Source organism: Zootoca vivipara, chromosome 3 (genome assembly GCF_965207765.1).
Source record: "Zootoca vivipara chromosome 3, rZooViv2.hap1.1, whole genome shotgun sequence".
In the NCBI taxonomy this organism is placed as follows: domain Eukaryota; kingdom Metazoa; phylum Chordata; class Lepidosauria; order Squamata; family Lacertidae; genus Zootoca; species Zootoca vivipara.
In genome coordinates, this window is record NC_142586.1 from 17,149,400 (window position 1) to 17,170,317 (window position 20,918).

A 20,918-nucleotide genomic window follows, 5' to 3' on the forward strand; every position below is an offset into this window, starting at 1 on the left:
CTCGCTGCTTTGAAACTGCGACTACTCCTTCCCTGCGTTTTTCTCCTCTCTTTTTTTTCTCTTTTTCTTCCCCCCTCCTCCCCGCCTTTCTTCTTTCTTCCTCCCTTTTCCCTCCCTTCTCTTTCCCTCCCTTCTCTTTCCCACCGCTCCCGGCGGCCACGTCAGTGCCAGGGAACCTCGGAAAGCACGACGGGCTTTCTCTCGGCTCTCACTCGCTCGCTCTGTGCCGTTAGAACGCCGGCTGGGTAAAGCACGCGCGCCTCGAACGGCAGTTAGCCGCGTGCTCGAGAGAAGCCGGAGCGCACCCGGTGGACAAGGGGCAGAGCCTTGTTGGCCCATGGCCAGTTACCCGGAGCTGCAGCAAAGGTGCAAAAGAGCCACATGCGGCTCCGGAGCTGCGGGTTGCCGACCCCTGGTCTGTGGAAACTAGAAGGGGCGAAGAAATAGGTCACCCAGGGAGGTGGAGTTTGCAGCTGCAAAATCGCCCTTCTCGTCGCCGCACATCACGGCACACCAGCCAGCCTCTCGCGGCACACTAGTGTGCCGCGGAACAGCGGTTGAGAAACGCTGATCTAGAGCAGCCTTACATGACGTGGTGCCCCTCTGGTGTCTGGGACTAAAATCCCAGCAACTCTAACCACTAGCCACACTGGGTGAGGTATTCTCACGATGTCTGAAGGGCCAAAGGCTGAGTAGAGGAGAAGACCCAGAAGTTCCTGTGAGCAGGACTGCACTCATGGAACGCTCTCGCTGAAAAGCAGGCTGGGGACAACAGTATTTTTTGGCACATCCCACCTTGCTCCCCTGCTGAAAAGCTGCTCTGGAATTTCAAAGGTGGTAGTACTGAGCATTATAGGAGAAAGGGGAAATTGACAAAAAAACACCTTCTGCACTCTTCCTCTCAGGGGTGCCAACTTGAATATTGGGGGGACCCAGATAAGCCCCACCCCACATAATCACACACACACCATTGGACTGGCAATGCCCCCAGCCCCCTCAAATATAGATGAAGTCTCTAAGGGACACACAAAAGCCCACTTTTACTGTGACTTCTATAAAAATTTGCTCAGTTTCACCAAGTTATTAGGGTCCAAAGTAAGACAGTTAAAATACTGTTAAGTGGCTCTTCTAGCAAATGGAAAACTGTAGAGGCGATTAAAAAATCCACAATTTCAACTGATTAAATCCAGGAAGAAAACACTGATAGAAACTTCCTTTGGAGACCTGCTAAACCCAGAAATCAGAGTAGCAATTTTAGTTGAGTGTGTAACCCAAGGCTTTTTGATAAGAATCAAAACATAAGACCAAGCATATTGCATAAAGTTATTCACACATTTTCATTTTGTTGTTTTCTTTACAGCATATTACAAGTGAACATTACATTATTCAATATGAACTAAGAGCAGCCTAGAGGCAGAACAGACCTAAACAGACTAGGAAAAAATGTTCTATAACCAAATCTACATTGGGAAGAGACTGGAGGGGGAGAACATCCTTAAACCAAGAAAGCTTATTATATGGGAAAGTATGCTTGGTTTCCTACACTACTTCTGCAGAAATATACAACTGATTAGAGAAAGTATTGGTCAGATTAACAGAAGATAAAAGATTATTAGAGTATAACTATGCCACTTAGGCCAGCCAACAGGTTACAAAACAGACTTGAAATGTACCAAAGAATACTGAATTATTGTTTGAAGACTGAGACAAATGGAGGAAATTTTAACTTGATAGACTAGAGGTATTACGCACCTCCCCTCACATGAACCACCATATCCAACGACAAAGTCCCTGGAAAGATTAGTAGTTTCCTGTATCTACTGGGAAAATGTTCTAGAACTGTCATTAAACTTATATTCAAAAGTTAAATATAGGGAAAGAAGGAAACTACTACAGTATATAAATTCAAATTGTGAGAGATACTTCAGTTATTTTAAGGTGTAAGTAACTGTTGAGCTGTTGTAATAAATTATCAACATACTAATTTTTGTTGTAAGCAAATGTCTGTATGCTGTGATTATATTTTTAATAAAAATGAGCATTTTGTAAATGAGATGACATGTTGCTCTCCTATCTTCTCTAGGCCTCTCCACAAAAGGTTTTAATGCAATCTATAGTCAAATCACTACTTCCAGCAGCTTTGAGACAAAGCACCTATGTTATGACATCAAAATGAAGTGTTTACACAAAATACTGACTTGAACAAAATACAAAGCACTTTATCTTTCCGAAACTGAATATACAAAGTAAGCTTCTTTCCAAAATATTTTCATAGGCAAAGGATTAAAAAGGATTTTAATTATACACATATGGTCACAATTCTGCCTTAAAAAGGAAACTGGGAAATGTACATAAGGCCGCTTGTAAATGTACAGCTTTTATCTTACTGTTACAGTGTCTTGTTCAGAGAAAAATTGACAGTATCATACATATTTGCTTTAGGATGAAGCTGTCCAAAAATACAGTACTCTTCTGTACAAAAACAAATCGTGCCACATTTAAGATGGAAGAAGCACTGGTTTGTGTGGTCAGTATTTCAGTCCATTAATTTGCCTTTATTCTCATTAATGTTTAAACTGATTAAGTTCCCCAAATATCCATATTAACAGAACAACTATGTTAAACAAAAACATTTCCTCATAATAGATAAAAGAAAGCTGGTTTGTAGTTCTGAAACCATATAAAGATAGAATCTTTTAAAAAATCAGTCTTGATTTGCTGAAATAAATTTACATTATACAACACTATGTCAGGGCAAAAAAGGGACAGGGGTATGAATATACACTAAAATGCAAATTTTCTTCCCAAAAGGGGTAAAACAAATTACATTTACAGCATGGAGGTTTACAAATGTACATCTGTACAACCAAAGTAAGCGTCACTACTCAATTAGCAAGGCTTGTAAAACATTGAAAACAAGAAATCTGCTTACAAACGGTAAACTTACATCTATTAACTATACTTATATAATGCTTATATTTATAAGGAAGCAAAAAGTTATTTGAATATTTAATCATGCTTTAGATGTTGAGCTATCAAAGTCTCAGTAAGCCTTTCCTCCACCATTAACTGCCTACTGTTTGCAGCTACCTGTGAGAACACAAAGCCTATCAACACTTTCAAATCCTGTCTTACAATTGTATATGCAAAGCAAAGCACACACCTTATGCCCACTGACTGCCTATTATTTTAACGCAGGTTTACTCTTTTCCCAGACAGTACGTTGCTGGACCAAAGTACCACCTTGATTTTTATTCCCCTATCTTGCACATCAATTAAATATTTAAGTATATACATGGCTTTTATACACTGCTAGAGAAAAGGGCACATTACATTAAAAGAAAAAAAAAGTTTCCAAAGTAAAAAGGTAGAAACTATTCCTCAATGTTCACATTTTATCGTTCCTTACTGGTATTCTTCAGTGCCCTGATTGCTATTTGGATTATAAAATTGTGAACCACCAAAATACAGAACTTAACTTTCTGTAATATGTTAAATAATAATTATGCAATCATCTATTTTCATCTGTTATAAAAAAAGGATTCCGCACAAAGGGGTGGGGTGGGGGAGAAATTAAACTAATTTCTATATACAACCATATAAACATGTGCTGTGATGTTGGGGAGACCTACCAGATTGTGAGCCAGTATATTAAAAGAATACTGTACTTTTTTTTTCCCTTTAAAAACTATTTTATTCAATGACTTTACAAGGTAAAAATTTACAAAATGTGAGAGCTATTCGGATAGTTACATCATTTACAGGCATTCTGTGCTTTGTGAGCCACACAATCTGATAGGTCTCTGATAAGAAATGGCAATATGTTGCAATTCATTCCCCAAAAATATACACATGAATAAAATTTTTTACAAATGCATGAAGAGTCAATAAATAGGGTTTTTTTTATATAAAAAAATCACAACGTTTTGAGTTAAGTTGTGTGTTTTGATAATTCACAATAAAATTCATCTTCAAGATATTCTGAATGTGTCCTTAAAGCATTCCATTAGGTGGCCCTCCAACTGGCCCCAGGTCAGCACTGTTCTTCAGGTAATACTTTTCCAGCTTGGCAAGGATATGTTTGCCATAGGTGTATTTGCGCAGGGTGGTAATATGGGGGCGAATCTGCAATCAGAAAATCCAGGTTTTAATCAAAACATTCCTATCACAAAGAGGGAAGGTGATAAACCGAAGTAGAATATTCAAGACATCTTTGTTAGTTTTATGTTAATGTTTATGAACTCCGAGAGCAATGATAAAATCTTCAGAGACAAATAATATTTAAGATGAACCCAAGTGAGGACTAGGCGTAAGAAAAATTACAGTGGTACCTTGGTTCCCGAATGGCTTATTTGTCAAACAAATTGGCTCCTGAACTCCGCAAACCCGGAAGTAAGTGTTCTGGTTTGCGAAGGTTTTTTGGAAGCACAACGTCTGAAGCGGCTTCCGCTTGAGTGCAGGAAGCTCCTGCAGACAATCGGAAGCCGTGCCTTGGTTGTCGAACAGACTCCCAGAATGGATTAAAAGTTTGAGAAACAAGGTACCACTGTACTACATTTTGATCCACTGCTTCCTAGCAAGGAACTCTTCTCCTGGGGCAGGTATGTCTTCCTACAAGCCTTCCCTTCACAAGAGTTCACAGACAATGATGTTCACGTCCAAGCTAGTGGTTTGCTTCTCCAAACAAACAAGAGGTAAGCCAAGAACCAAATTTGGCTTCTGAAGATGGTTTGTTTGGAGAGGAGGAATGAATCCAGGTTCAGGCATCACAACAAGCCACATTGTGGAATGTTTCTGGGCAGTGCAAGAGCAGCACCTTGGAGATCAGGATTCAAATCCCCACTCAGCACTGAAGCTCAATGGTTTGGGTCAGCCACTCACTCTCAGCCTAACCGACCTCACTGTGAGGATAAAATGGGAGAATCATGTACTGTATTACATATATCCAGTGTTGTTGTTTTTTCTTTAAAAAAATGTTTAGGGGTACTCTCATTTTCCTACTCATATTGAAATAATGCCCCTTAATGAGGCCAAACTTAGATTCACAAAATGTTTAGGGGTATGCTTACCCATGCGTCCCCACAGAAAAAAGCACTGCATATAAGTCATAAATAAAGCATGGAGAGAGTGAAGCAGGCATTACACACAAGCATGCTGCTTGTTCACATTTAGCAATCATTTATTTTTAACTATAGTTCATCGTTATTTGCAACCAGGTGTGTATTTACAGTCTAGTGAAAAAGCATGGTTATTGTTGAATCATAGAGATGGAAGAATGCTTGAGGATCTTCTAGTCCCTGCAATGCAGGCATATGCAGCTGCCCCATATGGGGGTCAAACCTGCAATTTTGGCATTATCAGCACCATGCTCCAACCAACAGAGCTATCCAGGTTGAGTAAATTATCATTTTCATCCATATTTATATGAACCTGAGCCTCTTGGGCTTGCTGATCAGAAGGCTGGCGGTTCAAAACTGCACGACGGGGTGTGCTCCCATTGCTCTGTCCCAACTCCTGCCAGCCTAGCAGTTTAAAATCATACCAACGCGAGTAGATAAATAGGTACAGTGGTACCTCGGGTTAAGAACTTAATTCATTCTGGAGGTCCGTTCTTAACCTGAAACTGTTCTTAACCTGAGGTACCACTTTAGCTAATGGGGGCCTCCCGCTGCTGCTGCGCCGCCGCCGTGAGATTTCTGTTCTCACCCTGAAGCAAAGTTCTTAACCCGAGGTACTATTTCTGGGTTAGCAGAGTCTGTAACCTGAAGCGTCTGTAACCCGAGGTACCACTGTAACTGCTGTGGCGGGAATGCAAACAGCATTTCCGTGTGCTCTGATTTCCATCACAGTGTTCCGTTGTGCCAGAAGCGGTTTAGTCATGCTTGCCACATGACCCGGAAAGCTGTCTGCGCACAAATGCCGGCTCTCTCAGCCTGAAGCGAGATGAGTGCCGCACCCCATAGTCAAGTTTGACTGGACTTAACCATCCAGGGGTCCTTAACCCTTACCTTTTTCATATGAACAACATAGAAATTTTAAAGAACCTATTTGAAATTAGTATCATTAACTTTCTTCCTATTTTCAATTATGCTACTTACAAATTGAGGAACTAAAACAGGGAGTTATTGGGGTGTGGGGGAGAGAGAGGGAAACTGCCAGATGCAAAAGAAGGAAGAGTCACCCAAAGTTTGCAAAAGCTGGGAAATGATTTTAAAATTAAGAGTTCTTTCAAAGTCTGGAGCAGATATGCACAATTACCTTGTGCATTATAATCTTTCGCTGAGCAGGTTCAGCCATGTCAATCATCTTCTGAACAACGTAGTTTGCATATTGGTCCTTCATCATGGTGTATAAGGCACTGTGAGGACCGTCATTCTGGCAACACACCTCATCAATAAGTAAAGCTCTTTCCGCACGAGATGCGTGAGTGACACATTTTTCTACCACATTGCTGAAAAAGATTACGGAACAGAATACAGGAAAGATTACAGAATGGAATGGAATAAAGAATACCTAAAGAGACAAATTAGATCCAGCTAAATACATTACTAAGCATATTAAATGCAACACATTGAAATGAAATGCATGGCACTTAAACTATGAGACAACACAACATTACTGTATCGTGCTGAATACAACATTGCTGTATCGTGCTGAATCTGAGGTGCAGATTCTGCTGAAATGACTCCTCCTTGTGTCAGAAGAGGTAACATCACATGCTCATATCCATTGGAGAGAAGTATAACTGCTCCCCACGGCCAGTGTTGCCCACTTTTTAGGAAAGGTGATGTTTGCAAAGGAAGGAATCCCAGCTTGGGCTCCTATCACATGGCCCAAGTCTTTTGAGTTATCCCATGGAGCACTTAGGAGTAGCAATGGCTAAACTGACCCTATTGTATTTCAGGTCTGGGGATGGTCAGTGCCTTAAAGAGGTGACTGCCTTGGGTTCCACGATGAAAGAAGAGTTTGGATTTGATATCCCACTTTATCACTACCCTAAGGAGTCTCAAAGCGGCTAACATTCTCCTTTCCCTTCCTCCCAGCACAAAAAGGCACAAAAGGGAAGAATAAAGCAGTCATTCACTGCCCAATATTAAACAGCAATTAGTAATTTACTGTTAACTATACCTGGCAAATTTATGCTGACTCAGAGTTAGAACCTTCCCTCTGATTTCAGACACAATCTTACTCTTGTCTTCAGGGCGTCCATGTTCCAGCACATGTTGAATAACATAGTTCCCATATTGATCCTGAAAGTAATATACGTAAGTTGTCTCAAGCATATACATTAATTTAGCATTTTTTAAAGCACCCAAACACCTAAGTTGAAGAGGAGACCACTGTTACATACCCATGTTTCGGAATTGCAGCATTTTCATTATTGTAATGAACAGGTAAGCATTATATGGGGAAAGTGATAATGCCCAACAGATACTACACCAAAAATCTAACAAATGAAAAGGTTGACATGATCTTTTTAAAAGAATTTACTTCCAATATACCCAAACTCTGATCAATATTTGCTAATAAAAATACAGCTACACATTTTGTGCTCCCCAAAATATTTCAGTGTACACCAACCTGCACAAGCTGTTCTGTGTGCTGATGCAGTTCTTCTAAAATGGGAAGTGTCTGTTCAGCGGTGCAGTGCTCCAGAATACGTTGAATTACTCTGCAGCCATAAGGATGAGTTGAAAGCACAAACACCTTAAAACGACAGGATTATAATTATTAACACATACTGCATTAAATTTGCTCTATTCCAGATGAAGATGCCTCAGGTGTTCAAAAGGAGAGATTCCCATCTTTAATTACACCACATTATTGGAAAACATTCGATGTAAACATGGAAGGAGGGAGAACAAGTGACTTTTACTTTTTAATATATTGTGTAACATTTAACACAGATATTCGTGCATTTTCCCTTCAGCAAGAAATTACACGGCACCTATAGGAAAATTCTGATCCCCTATTGCACAAGGCAGGAACTTTTTCTTCATGTCCCATTACAGAGTTTAATATCTGAAGGGGTCTATATTCTGAAGACCACTGTAGTGGGGTAGGGCAGCTGAAAAAAATTCACATTTGGGAACCAATGTTCCCTTTGGTTTTAGGTAATACAAGGGTAAGGTAAAGGTAAAGGGACCCCTGACCATTAGGTCCAGTCGTGACGGACTCTGGGATTGTGCGCTCATCTCGCATTATTGGCTGAGGAAGCCGGCGTATAGCTTCCAGGTCATGTGGCCAGCATGACAAACCCACTTCTAGCGAACCAGAGCAGCACACGGAAACGCCGTTTACCTTCCCGCTGTCTACTTGCATTTTGACGTGCTTTCGAACTGCTAGGTTGGCAGGAGCTGGGACCAAGCAACGGGAGCTCACCCCGTCACAGGGATTTGAACCGCTGACCTTTTGATCAGCAAGCCCTAGGCTCAGTGGTTTACGAGGGTATACAAGGGTAGACGAGTCTAAAAAGCCAGGGACACAAATTTGTTTCTTTTCTTTTTTCACTGGAATGGGTTACTTCTGGGTTTCGGCACACGTGCATGTGCAGAAGTTCTGAATTGCGACCCACACATGCACAGACGTGGGTTGCGAACATGCCTCCCGCATGGATCATGTTCACAACCCGAGCGTCCACTGTATTTAGGCTAGAGGGTTGTGAAAGTTTGTGTCCCAGGCTTTTTATACTTCTCTACCCATGTACCATCAGAAACCGAAGGGGTGCAGTGGTTGCCAGATGTCAAATATATTGGCATTATTTAAAGCTCTCCTACCCCACTACTGACAAATAACCAGGAGTCTTCATGAAGCAAAGCCACTTATCAAAACTAAGGTTCTGTATGACAAGGAAGCTCTTCCCTGTTCAGAACCAACCTGGCAGGGCAGAGCAATGCATACAGAGACCCCAAAGCACATGCCACTCTCAACATACACAGATAAGCACATTTTTCTTTTCTTTCTTTCTATCTTTCTTTGGTGACTTGCTGCAGAGTAAAAAAAAAGACTAGCAAGCTTTTCTTGTGGAGAACAGTATACTGCAGGGGTGGCCAACTCCCAAGAGACTGAGATCTACTCACAGAGTTAAAAACTGGCACTGATCTACCCCCCCTTTTGGGGTTCAGGTCAAAGTTGTTGAGTTTTTTCAGGGAGGAAGTAAAATGTTGAGGTTTTTTTAGGGGAGCCAGTTGTTCAGCTTCTTTGGGGGGGATCTACCAGTGATTTACTGCATGTCCAGTGATCTACCTGTTGGACATGCCTGGTATACTGCAACCCCAAGAAGCTGCATACATCCCAGGCTGTGTGTGCCTCATGATGCCAGTAACAGCCGGACCCAAAGACAGCAAGGGACACAGTGAGCTTCTCACCCTCATCTGCCTGCCACCCCACTCACTTGCACTGCCATGGTAAGCACAGAGCCTGCCAGTGGATGCATGCAACCATATCCCTATAGTTGATGATGGTGGTGACTTCTGAATATAGGTGGGCCATGCTCCCTCTGAGCAGAGGGGCCTGTGCAGGGCTGGCCCACCCATGAGGCCAGGGAAAGCAACTGCCTCAGGTGGCACAATCCACAGGGCAACGGATCCCGATATAGATCTTTATCCCCCCTTTATTCCTGGCGTCAATCTTCACACTCCGCCTCTTCCCTGGCTGAGAGGCGTAAGCCATTTTGCGGTTCGTCTCAGGTGCCAAAATGTATTGGCGCAGCCCTACATGGCAAATTAATGGTTGCATCTGACAATGTGTGCTCAGAGTTCTGCTCACACAGTGGAGCTTCCCTTCCTTGGCCTGCTGCAGAGGGTCCTCCAACCCCCTGGATCAGATTTTGAGGGTCAGGGGGAGTAATGTTCCGTTGCACCAGCAGAACAACAGCACTGGATAGGACCCTAAACAAATGAGACACACTTAGGAAGGCTATATTTGCAACAGTGTGCTAACCAATGTTATCTGAAGTTGTGATTATGGATAGTAACCATTCAGTTAAAGAAAGTAAATATAAAAAAACTAATTACCTGTCCTTTGAAAGCATCGATAATAAATTGGAGTGATTGCGGCTGGACACATTCTATACATTTTTGTACCACATGGTTTCCATTTTGATCCTTCACGCATTTCAGGACGTGCCCATCGAGCTCCTTCACCATTTCATTCTACAGAGGAATAATTTGGCATTACCAGGTTACACAGGTCCGTAAGAGGTTACTTTCCCCGCAAGTGTGCATTTCCCAATTATGATTTAACAAGAATCGTGCCTTCTATAAAGAATCAGACTACTATATTGTTATAAGCACATTTCCCAACAAAGCAAAACAGGAAACATTTTACATTTGTGGGGTTTTTTTTGTAATGGAATACAAAAATATTGTTCTAACTTACAATTACCTGCTGGTCAGGTGAGATAGACTCGAGGGCTTTCTGAATTACACGGCAACCGTACATCTGCAGTGCTAATGGGAGAACATGCCCACGAATGCGCGTAGCAAGGGCTAACTTCTGGTCTATGCTTCCAAACTACGAGAGAAGGGAAGGCACTGTTAAGAAAAACCAAGCACACATCTCTGCGTGTTGCTATGAAAGTCATCTCACGCCACTCTAAGAAATTTAAATCACCTATCAGTGGATTATTCAAACCTGTGGAAAGCTGGAAAGAAAAGCATGTGAGCGGCCTTCAACACCACAAACACGGGAGTTGGAATAGTCTAGGTTTCCAGTCTGAACAAACTCAAAGGTTAAAAACCTTTGAACAGCTTCCTTTACGCACTTACCTCAAAGAATTTCTGTATGACATAGTTGCCAAACACATCCGTCATCAGCTGGTATGCTGCTTGCAGAATCTCACTAAATACCATCTGACGTTCAGCTGGAGTGGCTCTTTCTAATTTCTGCTGTATAAATCTGTAAGCACCAGAATAAATAAATAAAATAAAAACATCAAGTTGAATAGAAGTCAAATAACTACAGCGAAGTAGTAAAAAAAAAAAAATTAAAAAGGCTGAAAATAACAGAAAACAAAGGCTATTTGGTTTCTTTCCAAGTTTATGAAATTTTAGTTAAATAGTAGTAAGCTACTCTGGCATAGTCCTAGAAGGGATTACTGTGAATTAATATCTCCATTATTTATTATGACTACACTAGAATGAAATCATCAGCTTCAGTGGAATGAAATCTGTGTAAATCGCTTGTGATTCATTACTGAGAATGAAGATTTCTCTCGTTAGCCTTTTTTTTTTTTTAGAAGACAGGGCTTGAAAGCCAGATGGCCACGCCTGCTTACTCCTAAAGTTCCCAGGTAATGATGCATTGTCTGAACAGGCCCATTAAGAAGGAAGCTCTAGCTCTTTTCACATTGAGAATTAAAATGACGAAAATTCCATGTGTCTCCCCGCAAGACCCAATTAAAGGGAATGCTTATCATTGTAAATGTTCTCCAAACCCATCAGCATAAGTTACAAATACTAACCTAGAGCCATGCTGGTCCCGTGAAAACTCAACTATGTGTCCAACTAGGTCTCTTAGTTGAAGATTAGGGAAGCGATTGTTTCGGAAATCTTCCAGTAACCTACTACGTCCAGAAGGCATAATGTCAGACCGACTGTAACGGAGGCGCGAAGGAGGAAACAACTGGCTGCTGGAGCTAAAAAGACTGGAGGTGTTTGCTGCACTGCGATACTTTGCTTCTGCTCCAGGGGCTGCAGAGATATAGCGACCACTACCATTGGTCAGCCCTCCTACAATGAAGCAGCCGTGTTAGTAAGAAGTCTTAATTATGTCATAAATACTAAGGATATAAATTGTACAAGAAATCAGGAAGACTAGACTAGTGTCTTCTCACACTTCATTTTCATTAAATTTTGAGTTAAGTAGTTTCTACCACTAGAAAGGAATGAGCAAGTCTTTTTTAAAAAATAATATTAATATTAATAATCAAGGTAAAGCAGCAATAAAATTGAGACAGCTCCAACATAAAACAAGAACCCCACAACTAGCTTTTGGACACCAGTGCACTTTGCACAAAAGAAAACTTGAACTTTCAACAATGGGCAACTAGTATACATACTATGCCAACCACAGGAACTAAAGCAAATCGTCAGCTACTCTTTTCGGACTCTCACACTTGGCACGCTAAGTTGTATCAATTGAAATCATACTCTGATTTAAATAATACACTGATTTAAATGGGCATGACTAATCTAACTTCAATGATTTCGGTGGGTCTGTTCTATGACTTAAATCAAAGCAACCTGCTATGTAAATAGCGGAAGACCTTCACACTTCCTCTCTTAAGGAATTAACATGCTTCTTAATATGCTATCAATGTTAGTACAGAAAAAGAATCTGGAAGGCTGATTTTCAGAAGAGATACTCAAAGCCCTGTCTTGACTGCTGTGTTATCGCTTCTCTCAAAACAGCCACGTAGCTCCCGCCTCTACAAAGGACCAAAGCTACTAAGAGAGCACCAAAATTGGAAGCTTTTGAAAAGACATCACATTGATTAGTCAGCACTCACCATGCCAATTTGGTTCATGTTATTTAAGCACTAGTCTAGAGACTTACAGATAGTCTACAGCAAACATTTGCTGATGTTACTAGCATGGAACCAGCCCTGTGAGGTAACAGAGGGGAGGCCAATCCAGCATTCACTGTGTGGGATGTGAAAGTAAAGTATGGAAACATGTCATCCACACATAAATTATACTGGTTTAGAAACTTTGATGCAGATATGGAAAAAATTAGGGGGGGGAATGAGTAATTAACTTAAATAAAATACAGATCATATTAAACATACAAGTCTAACCAGCACAGCTTAATTTAGCTAATCACTTAGAAAAGGTTATAGAACATTTCCAAGCTGACACTGGGATAGAGCCACAGTCTGTATATGAGTTGAAGACCACTCATGCAACTGGTATTTCCTCTTAGCCTGCATCTCCCCAAAGCCTCTCTGGAGGACTGGGATTCCTCCTGAACAGCATGAGCTGCAGCTACAACAAAAAGATTGGTTGCATGAGCTGTCTTCTGCTTGTGCAACCTTTGGATTCAATCAACTGCTTTAAAACAAAACAAACAAACAAACAAAAAACCCTATAGCTACATTATCAATACAGCGGTACCTCTGGTTAAGAAATTAATTTGTTCCGGAGGTCCGTTCTTAACCTGAAGCACCACTTTAGCTAATGGTGCCGCCGTGCTGCCGGAGCACGATTTCTGTTCTCATCCTGAAGCAAAGTTCTTAAACTGAGGTACTATTTCTGGGTTAGCGGAGTCTGTAACCTGAAGTGTTTGTAACCCGAGATACCACTGTACATCAAACTTACTGCACGCTTTCTAGACTCAAGTAATGGCGGTGATTTGGCAAAAGACCCCCCCAATTGCTCAATTTAAGAAAATAGCTCATTCTGAATTATTTCCCCCCCAAGAATCGGAGTGAGGAACCTGGATGTGGTCCCCCAGACCTCCACTTGACACTCAGGACTTTCTCCAGACCATTTTCTATCACTCGTCCCTTATTCACACCCTCCTTGGGAGTTTTTGCCTGTCCGGAACGTGCCCTTGACAACACCTCTGGCTTGGCCAGGTGGAGGTTAGAGGTCAGTAGGTAGGTGCTAGGGCTGGGCGATATATCAATATATCACCCAAAACTGGTTTGAGGTCCATATCATGGTATCGGTTTTAGCAAATCTGAGGAAAGCCAGTGAGATAGATAGTGATACACACAACAGCTTAGAAGGTACATATTGAACACGTACTGCTCACAGCAAAAGGCCAGCACAGAGATTTAGTAGCTTGACTACTATGTTAGTTACAAGATAGGGGTAGGGTCCAGAGAGCCCATTGTGGAAACAGATTGCCCCTTTTTGCTACGTCCCATGTTACTGCAGAGGGGCCAGCAAATGTTCATAGGAAGAAACACAGGCTGCAGTAGCAAAGAGACAGTGGATAAAGTCTCTTCTGTAAGCAACAGTTTCTTGGATCCCACTCACTGGATTTCACTTATATGAGCTACTCAAATGACCAGATCTCTTTAACCATTGCTTTTATATAAATTTTACAAACAGCCCGTTTTCAGAGATATAGTGACAGGTAAGTTATGCACAGGTAAAACACACACACATCAGTTTTGCATTTCTTAAACATCCACAGAAGAGGAAAGGACAGAATAGTAATGAAGCAGCTTGGTGTGTTAAGAATAGAACCTGACATTTCCTTCTGCCCTCTTTTCTGAAGATAGAGAGAAGTAAAAATGACCAGCCATTGTTCTGGAAGTCAGCCTGCATGAAGAGGAAACTTACTGTGCAGTGTCATTGATATGGACACCTGAAGACTAAATGTTGATTTAAATCTGGGAATACAGGCACTAGGTTCAATGCAGTAACAGGGTGAAAGCCACCAGGTGGCAGCAAAGTTAGCTTAATAATCAAGTGAAAAGAATTAGGTACCTTTTCCTGTAATTTAAGTGCACAGGCTCCAAAGTCTGTATTACTGATCTGCATAAAAATTCTTATTCATGCGAAGAATTTAGTTTGCACCCACTTTGTGGTGTTATTAGCGCACACAATCAAGGCATAACAAATGAGGAATATCTTGCACACAATTTGTTTTTGTTTGTTTTTTAAACAAAAGCCCATGAATTTAAATTGTAACATTTTCCCATTTTAATTTACTTGATAGCCAAAGTTACTAAATATAAATGTGTGATCAGATTTGCATTTAGCATGTGATCCTTCAGACTATGAACAAGTTGACTTACTAATCTTATTTGGAAAATAGTCCCTGGAAACAATTTTTTCTTTTAGTTATTTAGCAGGTAGTAGCAAATACAAAAGAGGAATAATCTTGTTTTGGTCTCCATTTTCTACAGAAAATCTTGCCCCAGTCATTTTATAAAATATGACATGAAATAATCTGTTGATGTTTTTACCACCAACTCTGTAAGAAATCAAACTAGCTAGATCAAGACTTCTGCATATATTCAGGTATGTGGAAGGAAGGCACTGACAGAAAGTTGGCAGAAATAATAAACAGCAGAGGTGAAAACAGCGTCTCTATATCATGGTGAAAATGAGGGCAGGTAAGGTAAAGAAATACAGCAAACACATTGGGAAAAACAATTCATAAAAAGGGGGCAAGAAAGAAGCAATGCACAAAAGATAAAATGAGATTTTTATTCCAAGACCCTGCTCACTAGTAGTTTGGGCCTCTGAATTTTCTCTAAGACAGAAAATAATAAAATACAAATAAGCTAAGAAATCCTTTTTGTGATATTGAAAAAAAGGAGATACCCAATGTTCCACCAGACTAAGAGACTTCTGCTTGTAGAACAGAACTTTTCCTTCCTCTCCGCTTTCCTGAAGCCACCCATCAAAATCAGATCCACAGGGTTGGGGAAACCCACCACAGCAGATTTTTGAGGCATGCAGGGGAGAGGAAGGGAAAGCCTTGTTGCATGAGTGGAGTTCTGCTCACAAAGCACTGAGTACAACCCAGACACATTATATCCTTCTTTGTAGAACTAACAAAGAACTAGAGAGGTGACAGTCCTGATCCATAAGCAATTCAAATCTGAATTTTTATATGTTTTAATGTTTTGAAAGCTGGAACAGCAAGTACAAATACATTCTCATGCAGCTTAATTTTTGCAAAGATGAAACAGTGGAGCCTATATTTCTTTCTCTCTCTCTCTCTCTCTCTCTCTCTCTCTCTGATTAACCCATTTCTGTACAACTCCAAAAGCTAGCACTTATTCTTGAGAGAGAAACTCTCCATAAATCTTGATGGTGTATACCATTTTAGGTACTGATAATTTTGGGGCGAGAAACCCTCATCTACTTGGCAGGGGGTTGGACTGGATGGCCCTTGTGGTCTCTTCCAACTCTATGATTCTATGATTCTACTTTAACTGTAGGTTTGACTTCTCTCTTAACCTGAGCTTTTGGCTTTTAATCTGAAGCGTGCCATTACGGCCTCTTTTAGTGGGATGCAATCCCTAAGTCTACATCTTTTATCTGTGTAACTTGTGCTTTTAGATGTTTACAGAATGTTTTCAATTGCTTTTATTATAGCCATCTTCAAATATCTTAAGGGCTGTCACATGGAAGAAGAAACTAGCTTGTTTTCTCCTGCTCTGGAGGGTAGGACTCGGAACCAATGGCTTCAAGTTAGAAGAAAGAAGATTCCGACTAAACATTCGAAAAAACTTTCTGACAGTAAGAGCTGTTTGGCAGTGGAACAGACTCCCACGAGAGGTGGTGGGCTCTCCTTCCTTGGAGGTTTTTAAACAGAGGTTGGATAGCCATCTGTCATGGATGCTTTCGCTGAGATTCCTGTATTGCAGGGGGCTGGACTAGATGACCCAGGCCACCTTCCAACTCAATGGTTCTATGATTCTATTGTAAGTCACTTTGAGCCACTATGGGAAAAGTGACTCATATACTATATACAGTGGTGCCTCGCTAGACGAATTTAATTCATTCCACGGGTCTTATAACGAAAAATTCGTCTAGCGAATCCCAGAGGAATGCATTGAATTTTTTTGAGTTTTTTTTGCCCATAGGAACGCATTAATTGAATTTCAATGCATTCCTATGGAAAACCGCAATTCGCTAGACGAATTTTTCGTAAAACGAATTCGTCTAGTGAGGCAACCTCCACTAGAAAAAACCTTTCATTAAGCGGAAATTTCGTTAAGCAGGGCATTCGTTAAGCGAGGCACCACTGTATAACAAAGAAAGAAAACAATCTGCAGAAAATTCAACATGTTAGTAGACCTACCAGCTACATTTTCATCCACTTGCAAGGAATTCTCAGTTTGAAACCCTATTAGCCCAATATGATAACAAGGCATATTAATTCTACACCTCCTGGCAGTGTGCAGAGGTTCCTTAATCAAAGCATTTTTGTCTATCTGGATACTATGGGTGAAATTCACCACCATGGGTTATTTCCGTTCATAAAACAGGGCATCCCCTTTCTCTCCTCTGCTTTGCAGTCCCAAATCTGCTCCATGAGGTGTCCTGCAATCTGCCCCTTCCACAGCAAATTGAGGGGGTGCGTGTCAGGAAAAAAGAGGAAGAGGAAGTTCCCCTTGCATGAGGTATCTGTTCTGCAAATGTATGAACACCCCTGGGTACAAGGCACACTTCTGTATCAAAGACCTGTAAAATTTGTTCAACTAACTATTTAGAAGCAAAATGTGCACGCTTTAAATTGTCACTGAAATTCTGTACAAAGTTATGCTTTAGAAAATTCACACATCATCATCTGAAAAGCTAACATTTTTATTTCCTAGATGATGTTTTAAAATTCATTTTTTTAATGTAAAAAGCGTCCACTCAAAAGCATCCTTCGGAGCACATGGCTAGACAACCATAAAGGCATATTAAGAGGTTTTTTGTTACAGTGCGAAAAGACACAGTGTAATTTGAAAGTTGAAATTATTGTAATTAAAAATGCAGCAGTTTTTACAGCCTGCTTGGATTCAGGGCCTCTGTATTAGATAGCTTCCATTTTTAGTCTTTTTGTGTCTGTGCTTTATGTAGCCCACACTGTACCATCAATAAGATGGAAGTCTCGGCAGGCTTGAGACTAACCTCAAGGTATACAAAAGCATTAAAAAAAAATCAAATGGAAAACTCTCCTTAAAACCTCAATACAGCACTATAACTCCTCAATGGAACTGACAAGTGGGTGGGAGGAGGGAATTGACTGAACAAGAGAACAGAGAAACAGACGTCTCTAGTATTTTTTTGAAAGCTGTTTGCCGCACATTTGAACACCTTTTAAGATATCATAACCAAATTTTGCATGATCATTACATGTTTTTAGGTGACAGGCAAGAACATTCCTCTTTACCCAGGTCTTTCACCATTAAATAATATATGGCTTATTAAAACTTTTGGGCGGGGAGGGAGGGACACTATGATTATTTTATTATTATCCTGTCTATTGTGTTTTTATTTTTATGCTCCATAAAATGTGTTCTTAATGTTGTACACCAACCTGAGATCTTTTGATAAAGGGTAGTATATAGTTCCCAATATTATTATTATTATTATTATTATTATTATTATTATTATTATTATTATTATTTCCTGAGAAGAAACAGGTTGCCTTCTATGTTTGGATATAACTGGCTGTTGTTTGGAATCCAGATGGCAGATTGGCCCTTTCAAAACTACTGATTTTAGCCACTGATGTCAAACTTCATTACAGCGAGGTATGAAGTTGCAGGTATATGTATAAAAGGGTAGAAAGAACCATCTCATTGGTTGGATAGATCACTTACTGGTTCACACTGAGAAGTTATTTCTCAATATCCTCAAAGGCTGGAAGGCAGAGCTGCCCATAGACAACAATGGAGAAAATAATAATTTAATATACTGTAGCTAGGATTGGGCATGAGCATCCAGATTACTCCATCTCTTCCCTCCCCATTACATATATCTGTATCTATATCTATATAATTGATATCTATCTATCTATCTATCTATCTATCTATCGAGGGGAAACTCCAAGAACCAGCCCAACAAGGGCTTTTTAGGCTCAGTGACCATGGAATGGTGACTACCCGGATGAGGTTGGATACGGACCTTCAGGACAGGGAGGAGGAATGGCATTGAACATCTAATCATAAACAGCAGCACTCCACACTGTGACATTTGGCTACAGGTTTGAACAAGTGGTCATGTTCGTAGCACAGTGTGTGCCTGCTTTATTTCTGATCAAGCAGAAAAAGCCACAGAAGGTGTACTGGGTGCAGATTTCAAAGTGCTATGAATCTCACCTTTCATTTTTAGACAATTCAGAATAAATGAAGTGTCTAATGTATGGTAAAATATCAAAAGCCTGAGGAGTTGCTAAGTTCCAGGCTTCCAAGCTGGCAGGACTTAATAATAAATAATAATAATGCATACATCTTTTGTGTCTTCCATGAATATTCAGAAGAATAAAACAATGCAGCACAAACTATGCAAATTAAGAACCACTTAACTCATAAATTGCACAGCTATAGGGCAGCTTTTGTTGTAGAACTTGGGATTACCCCAGTGCAGAATTTTAAAGTTTTAGCCAGAGTACACACAGCCTAATCATATGTCATTTACAGGAGAGTAATGTCAAACCAAGAAGTGCCTCAGGTTACCTTTGCTCTCGACTACAGAGAACAAATAATGTCTGATTCTGGATGGAATCTAAAGAGTGGTGTGCTATTGAGACAAGTGCTTCTTTTGCAAGCAAAAAAAAGAGAGCATCATACTGAATTCCACTCAGGTGAATCTCCCTATACAGTCGTACCTTGGTTTTCGAACAGCTTAGTTCTCAAACGTTTTGGTTCCGGATGACGCAACCTGGAACTAACTGTTCCCGTTTGCAAACTATTTTTGGAAGCTGAACGTCTGACGGCATTTCCGATTGGCTGCAGGAGCTTCCTGCAACCAATCAGAAGCCGCGCTTTGGTTTCCGAACGTTTGGAAGTCTAATGGACTTCCGGAACGGATTCTGTTTGACTTCCAAGGTATGACTGTATTTAATAACAGCTTTTCTGTGTGTGCCAAGCATTTTGGTAGGAAATTGGGTTGGAAAAGCCTGGGTATATGCACATAAGTCTTTTGTCAACTACTGTGCTTACAGGAAGCTGGTATTTTTCCTTGCATTGTGACAGAAAACCTCAGTTCTTCCTGGGGACAGATCAAAAGGCAAGATGCAAGCCCTACTCAAATGCAGAGCTGCAAGAGAACCTGAAACACATTCCAAGTAAAAATGTCTCCAAGTAGAGACAATATTCAAGTACTAGGCTAGACAACCTTATGACTTACACTCTAAATAGAGCCAGGCACTCAGTATAAAAGAGGGCCAATAAATATATGCCCAAACTGCCTGTTTTTACAAGTCAATGGGAAGGACCAAAGAGTATTTATTAGGTACCGTGCCATTATAGCACAAGTAAAAAGGTAAAGGGACCCCAGACCATTAGGTCCAGTTGTGACCGACTCTGGGGTTGCGGCGCTCATCTCGCGTTATTGGCCAAGGGAACCAGCGTACAGCTTCCAGGTCATGTGGCCAGCATGACAAAGCCGCTTCTGGCGAACCAGAGCAGCACACGGAAACACTGTTTACCTTCCTGCTGTAGCAGTACCTATTTATCTACTTGCACTTTGACGTGCTTTCAAACTGCTAGGTTGGCAGGAGCTGGGACCGAGCAACGGGAGCTCATCCCTCCGCGGGGATTCAAACCGCCGACCTTCTGATCGGCAAGCCCTAGGCTCTGTGGTTTAACTCACAGCGCCACCCGCGCCCCTAGCACAGGTAGATTTATAATATTTATAATATGTATGACATTTTGAAACATGTCTGGTAGTCATGTTTTACGATCTAACTGTGTGATGGAGAAACCTTCTCTAGCAAAATTCCCAGTGCCTCTACAGTTCACAAGCGTAAAGCATACAACCTTAAGTTACATAGCTCACACTAACCTGAAGTTACGTGGCTCACAGCATTACTAACAGGAAAGTACAGAATTGCAAATTGCACAAAAAGCCCCCCAAAATGTATGTAATTCAATCATTTAAAAATAAGCCTAATACCATGCTAAGTAAAACATTTACAGTGTCAGCATAAACAAAATTTGATGAAAATATTACTAATGCAGTAGGTGTGATGGAGAGGATATATTATAGACACCATATCACTGCTGTTCTCCCTCCAGCTGTTTTGAAGGCAATTTCCTAAAAGACTTCCTGCAAAATCATTCTAACCTGTTGGTTCAAAAAGCAGGATTTTTCAGTACTGCAAACTTTGCATGTGCTTTTCTTTAACAAAGATATAATAATTCATGCCACTACCACGCACCAAACATTAGCCTAAAGCCGACTCCATGAATAGCAGACATATGTTTAACACAGAAACAAGAGGAATATATA

At 40.7% G+C, this 20,918-nt stretch overlaps 1 protein-coding gene across 40 annotated transcripts in view; it reads right to left on the minus strand.

Annotated features, from left to right (window-relative positions):
• Positions 1–1,313: 1,313 nt before the first annotated feature.
• PUM2 (pumilio RNA binding family member 2) overlaps positions 1,314–20,918 on the minus strand; it is a 59,869-nt gene continuing 40,264 nt past the window's right edge. For 25 of the 40 annotated variants that reach the window (XM_088665638.1, XM_088665644.1, XM_088665637.1 and 22 more), the window contains 8 exons: positions 11,465–11,732; positions 10,770–10,899; positions 10,381–10,515; positions 10,017–10,154; positions 7,582–7,707; positions 7,129–7,250; positions 6,259–6,451; positions 1,314–4,125 (listed from right to left, as the gene is read on the minus strand). In XM_088665638.1, the coding sequence (XP_088521764.1) occupies positions 3,994–4,125; positions 6,259–6,451; positions 7,129–7,250; positions 7,582–7,707; positions 10,017–10,154; positions 10,381–10,515; positions 10,770–10,899; positions 11,465–11,732 (1,244 nt within the window). In that variant the 3' untranslated portion in view covers positions 1,314–3,993. The remainder of the gene's footprint in view (positions 4,126–6,258; positions 6,452–7,128; positions 7,251–7,581; positions 7,708–10,016; positions 10,155–10,380; positions 10,516–10,769; positions 10,900–11,464; positions 11,733–20,918) is intronic. The other 15 variants (XM_088665642.1, XM_088665643.1, XM_088665640.1 and 12 more) reach the window with 1 other exon arrangement.